We start from the raw sequence: 5754 nt of genomic DNA on the forward strand, positions 1-5754 counted from the left end.
AGCACAACAAGTCATAGGGTGGTCGCTATTACAAAAAGCAGGGTTGATAACACATGCGAGTGTGAATGACAGCACACGTTGAAATATTATGAATAAGGATAAGAACCAACGCTAAGATATTAACAATCATAAAACCGATTGAAGGAAGCAAGCAGACTTTGCAAAGAGCATCTAAACGAAACCGTCCAAAAAAGCTAGTTCGTTTCTGGTGAGGAGAACAGAAGGCGTGCTAAAGCAGTTGTCTTTTCTTTGATGACTATTGTAACGAGGACCGGACCGGCACAGATCACAGTTTCAGCGAAGTTCAGCGCACAGCAGAGAACTCATAAGATGGCTGTCCGAACCACACACACACTTCGTCTTTGTCCACCCATACACGCACACTTCGTCTTCATCGTCGGCGCGCTCCCATGAGCACGCGCCATTACCCGCTCCATCAAAGCGGCGGCCCGACGCTGGGAACGAACATGGACGGCAAAGTAATGCTCGGTATAGAGGAGAACATTGAGAGCTGTTAAGCTGGTAAAACGGCGGGTTGCAGCCTGTCATGGTAGGGGTTCATGCGCACCACGTGGGCAGTCTCGGTCGGATGGCGCCGACGTGGTAAGGAGGTCGTGTCCCGCGGGACAACTTCGTAAGTGACGTCACTAACACGACTAACCACCACGTACGGACCGAAGTAGCGTCGGAGTAGCTTTTCGGAGAGTCCGCGGCGGCGCACTAGTGTCCACACCCACACAGAATCGCCGGGCTCGTACCGAACGTATCGGTGTCGGAGGTTGTAGCGATCGGCGTCGAGTTGTTGTTAATGTCGAATCCGGCACCTTGCGAATTGGCGGGATTCTTCAGCCCGCTGGACGAATGTGTCAACGTCAGCGTAGGGGCCGATGCCTGCGTCGTTGTGACCAGCGGGTAGCATAGCCTCCAGCATGGTAGTGGCACACCGTCCGTAGACCAGCTGGAAAGGTGTAAGACGGGCAGTCTCCTGTTCTGCCGTATTGTAGGCGAAAGTTGCATAAGGAAGGACTTCGTCCCACGTGCGATGCTCAACGTCGACATACATAGCAAGCATATCTGCAAGCGTCCGGTTGAGGCGTTCAGTCAACCCGTTTGTTTGAGGATGATAGGCTGTTGTCTTCCGGTGACTGGTGTGGGTGAGTTCGAAGAGAGATCGCATTAATGCCGCCGTAAAGGCGGTTCCACGGTCCGTGATGACGACTGATGGCACACCGTGACGTAAGACAATGGATGTCATAAAAAACTGAGCCGCTTCTGCAGCGCTAGCGTGGGGAAGCGCCTGTGTCTCGGCGTACCGCGTTAAGTATTCCGTCACCACAACAATCCATTTGTTCCCAGAGGAAGACAATGGGAATGGGCCCAGCAAGTCCATGCCCACTTGTTGGAAAGGTTTTGTAGGCGGTGGGATGGGCTGGAGAAGCCCTGCGGGTTTAACTGGCGGTGTCTTTCGTCGCTGGCAGTCACGGCAGGTCCTCAGATATTGCTGGACTGATGAGAGCAATTTTGGCCAGTAATACTTCGCACGAATGCGGGCAAACGTCCGCGTAACACCCAAATGGCCAGCCGATGGCTCGTCGTGGCAAGCGTGCAAGATTTCTGGACGGAGTTCGGATGGTACAACCAGAAGAAAGGTTTCCGTGTTATGCGCGAAGCTCCTCTTGTAAAGGACGCCATCTCGGAGACTGTAGGAACCCAAACCTCGAACGAAAAGCCGCGGAACAGCGACGTTAAGGCCCTCCAGATGCTCGATGAGCGGACGCAACTCTGAGTCAGCCCCTTGACGCCGGGCCATATCGGATGACGTCACGAGAGTAAAAAACGGGAAGTCGTCCTCCGTTTCGGCCGGAGCAACGTCGGCAGTTGCACGTGACAAACAATCGGCGTCATTGTGCTTACGGCCGGACTTGTACACTACCGTGTTGTCGTATTCCTGGAGCCGAAGGCTCCATCTCGCAAGCCGTCCCGAAGGGTCTTTGAGGTTGGCTAGCCAGCATAACGAATGATGGTCACTTACAGCTCGAAACGGGCGACCATAGAGATATGGTCGGAACTTGTTAATCGCCCACACTACCGCAAGGCATTCGTTCTCTGTGGTAGAGTAGTTTGCCTCTGCTTTCGAGAGGGAGCGGCTGGCGTACGTTATGACTTTCTCGTTGCCGTCCTGCCACTGAACGAGAATAGCGCCGAGGCCAACATTGCTGGCGTCAGTATGAATTTCAGTGGCAGCGCGTTCATCAAAATGGACGAGTATTGGTACAGTTTGTAGGCGGCTGCGTAGCTCGTTGAAGGTAGCTTCCTGATCATCGTGCCACACAAAAGATACATTGTCTCTAGTAAGCACTGTAAGGGGCTCGGCAATTGTGGAAAAGTTTTCAACGAAACGTATGTAATAGGCACAGAGGCCCAGAAATCTACGAACGGACTTTTTGTCGTTTGGGCGCGGGAACTGTGCGACACCGGCAGTCTTCTCCGGGTCAGGACGGACTCTGTCAGCGCTTATCACGTGACCAAGAAAACTGAGCTCTTCGAAACCGCAGTGACACTTTTGTGGCTTTATCGTCAACTGTGCCGAACGGAGCGCCTGTAACACCATTCGCAGCCGGTTAAGGTGTTCCTCGAAGCTAGGAGCAAAAATGACAACATCATCAAGATACACTAGGCATGTCTGCAATTTCAGCCCACAAAGAACGGTGTCCATCATGCGTTGGAAGGTTGCTGGCGCAGAACAGAGTCCAAAGGGTAGCACTTTGAATTCATAAAGGCCGTCAGGTGTCACGAACGCTGTCTTCTCTTTGTCCCTTTCGTCCACTTCGATCTGCCAGTAGCCATTCTTAAGGTCGAGTGAAGAAAAATATCTAGCATCACGCAGTCGATCCAAGGCGTCGTCGATACGTGGAAGGGGGTAAACGTCACGTTTCGTGACACGATTTAACTTCGAATAATCGACGCAGAATCGCAAGGTGTTATCTTTTTTCTTCACCAATACCACAGGCGAAGCCCAGGGGCTCGTGGACGGCTGGACTACGTCGTGTGCAAGCATTTCTTGCACTTGGGATCGTATAGCCTCCCGTTCCATCGGCAACACTCTGTACGGGTATTGGGATATGGGGCTAGTCTCCTCGTTGACGATGATGCGGTGTTTGACGATGATGAGGTCGTGGCGAAGCACTCTACGAAATCGTGAAGGAGCTCTAACAAGCGCTGCTTCTGACTCACCGACAAGCCGGGATTAATGTCAACGGTAGACAGAACGGCTGCTGCATCGCGTCCGTCCGGCGACGGTAACTCCAGAGCACATATTTCTGCGGGCTCAACGAAGTCGGTAACGTATGCGACGGCCGTTCCTTTCGCAATGGGCTCGAACTCGGTTCCGAAATTGGTGATCAAGAGTGTCGCAGAGCGATCCCGTAAGCGAACAAGCCCTCTTGCAGCGCAGATTCCTTTCTCGAGTAGAAAGCTGACGTTTCTCTCTGCCATAACGTCTCGATCACCGGGCGAGTCACTTTGCACGGGGACCATCATGCTGCACCGCGGAGGCACCGTCACGTCATCAGCAGCAATACGCAGGGCGGGTATCCTGGAGTCGTCTGGGTCGGCTCTTTCAATTGCTTGCGTCGGCGAAAACGTCACGCGCGGCTCTTGTAAATTGATAACGGCGCCGTTAGCTTGTAAAAAGTCGAGGCCGAGAATGACATCGCGAGAACAGTGAGGTAGGACAACAAAGTCAGAAACGTAAACAAATCCGTCGATTGTAACTCTCCCCGTACACCGGCCGACAGGGGTGATCAGGTGCCCACCAGCTGTGCGAATCTGAGGCCCAGTCCACGCGGTAAAAACTTTCCTCAGTTCTTTTGCTAGCACGTTGCTCATAACCGAATAGTCCGCTCCCGTATCTACCAATGCCGTAACTGCTAAATCGTCGATATCGACCGGTAAGTCCGAAGTTGCACATCCTTTGTGATCGTCACGTGTCCTCGTTTGATAGCCGTCGTCTGGTCGGGAACGTGATGGAGGGTGTTCATCTGTTCGCTCGTCAGCGGCCTTACCTCCGCAGGCCGCTGGGTCTAGTTTCCCCGGCGAGGACTCGGTGAGCGGCTGAAACGGCTTGTCGAAGGACGGGGACTCGGCGAACAATAGCGGGTAGAGGTTGGTGGGCGGTATTCAGGGCGAGGGAAATCAGTGTGAGTGTGATCCCGGCGTGTTGACAGGTGCTCCTCAATTTCGCGGGGCCGTTCGCCAGTGGGCGGATAGGGGACTCGCGGATGAAATCCGCGAATTCCAGCTCGACGATAAGGGCACCACCGCAAGATATGGCCAGCCTCACCGCAGTGGTAGCAAAGTTGCCGCTGGTGAGGTGCCCGCCACACGTCCGTCTTCCGCAGCCTGGCTTCGGGCAACACAGGGACAGGCGGGGGCCGCGGCTGGAAAACAGATGGGCTTGTGCTCCAAGGGGTGAGGTCGCAGTTCTGCCGGAGTACCGACGCGTACGTCTGGCGCGGGGGCGTCGGTGTAAGGGCAGCAGGGGCAACAGGTTCTGGGACCGCCTGCTGCACTTCCTCTCGGATAATTTGTGCTAACGACGGACACTGCGGCTGCGACTGGGCAGAGAGGCGCATTTTGTGCAGCTCTTCTTTGACGATAGATCGAACCAGCTCCCGAAGGGTGTCAGTGGAGTCGCTGGAGGCTGGCGCAGAGTCGGCAGTTGATACGGTGTTCACGGCGCGATTGTAATAGCGGGCGCGTTGTTGCAGGGTCTTTTCGACGGTAGTGGCCTCCGATAGAAACTCCGAACTGTTGTTAGGTGGGTTTCGCACAAGCCCAGCAAACAGTTCTTCTTTTATCCCGGGCATCAGGTGGCGCACTTTCTTGTCCTCGGCCATGTTTGGATCAGCCCTTCTGAACAGTCGTGTCATGTCCTCATAATACATTGCGACGCTCTCATTGGGTCGCTGGTTCCTTGACTGCAGCGCCGACTCAGCTCCTTCCCGACGGTCGGTGTTTACGTAGGTCGCCAGCAACTGGCTACGAAACCGTTCCCAAGAAGGAAACGTTGTCTCGTGGTTCTCGTACCACGTCCGCGCCGAGTCGTCAAGAGCGAAGTAAACATTGTGCAGCTTCCGCTCCGCATCCCAGCCGTTGCACCTGGCAACGCGCTCGAACTGGTCAAGCCAGTCCTCCGCGTCCTCAAACACTTCGCCATGGAAGGTCGGCGGCGTTCGCGGCTGGAGGACCAGGAAATGAAAAGCTGAGTTCCCGTTGTCAGCCATAGCTGCCGCGTCTCCGTTGTTACCCATAGGTGCCGCGTCAGTCCTGTGCGTCGCGGCTGGGGCCCTGGTCCTAGGGGATAACGGACCGAACTCTGGTGACTGACCTTGGAGTCGGCGGCTCGTACTGCGATGAATCGGAGTCAAATCCGTGTTCATAGAGAGCCTTCGGGGCACGTAGATGTTGGAAAGTACCCCGCACCTCCACCAAAAATGTAACGAGGACAGGACCGGCACAGATATCAGTTCAGCGCACAGCAGAGAACCCATGAGATGGCTGTCCGAACCCACACACACACTTCGTCTTTGTCCACCCATACACGCACACTTCGTCTTCATCGTCGGCGCGCTCCCATGAGCACGCGCCAATATAATAAGCCTCAATTACTTCTGTTTCGATTTTTGCTTTTGCCCTGGCTAGAACCCTGGTCTCGTGAAATTTCGGACAACAATCTTTACACCTGCTACAATG

The 5754-nt window shown here is 54.5% G+C and overlaps 1 protein-coding gene across 1 annotated transcript; it reads right to left on the reverse strand.

The window, feature by feature from the left end:
- Window positions 1-805: 805 nt before the first annotated feature.
- On the reverse strand, window positions 806-5464 carry LOC149343376 (uncharacterized). Its single transcript, XM_089546947.1, has 2 exons — window positions 4668-5464; window positions 806-958 (listed from the first exon to the last, which is right to left on the reverse strand). The coding sequence occupies exons 1-2, from the start codon at window positions 5439-5441 to the stop codon at window positions 806-808; spliced, it is 927 nt and encodes a 308-aa protein (XP_089403073.1). The 5' UTR covers window positions 5442-5464.
- Window positions 5465-5754: the final 290 nt, after the last annotated feature.

This window comes from Amblyomma mixtum, chromosome 5, assembly GCF_055824585.1.
Source record: "Amblyomma mixtum isolate Tamu chromosome 5, ASM5582458v1, whole genome shotgun sequence".
Classification (NCBI taxonomy): domain Eukaryota; kingdom Metazoa; phylum Arthropoda; class Arachnida; order Ixodida; family Ixodidae; genus Amblyomma; species Amblyomma mixtum.

Coding starts and splice junctions, on each gene's coding strand:
- LOC149343376 (XM_089546947.1), bottom strand. CDS start 5,441: ATGAACACGGATTTGACTCCGATTCATCGCAGTACGAGCCGCCGACTC. Junction 959..4,667: donor CTGACACCCTTCGGGAGCTG/GTTCGATCTATC, acceptor ACACCTTTCCAG/CTGGTCTACGGACGGTGTGC.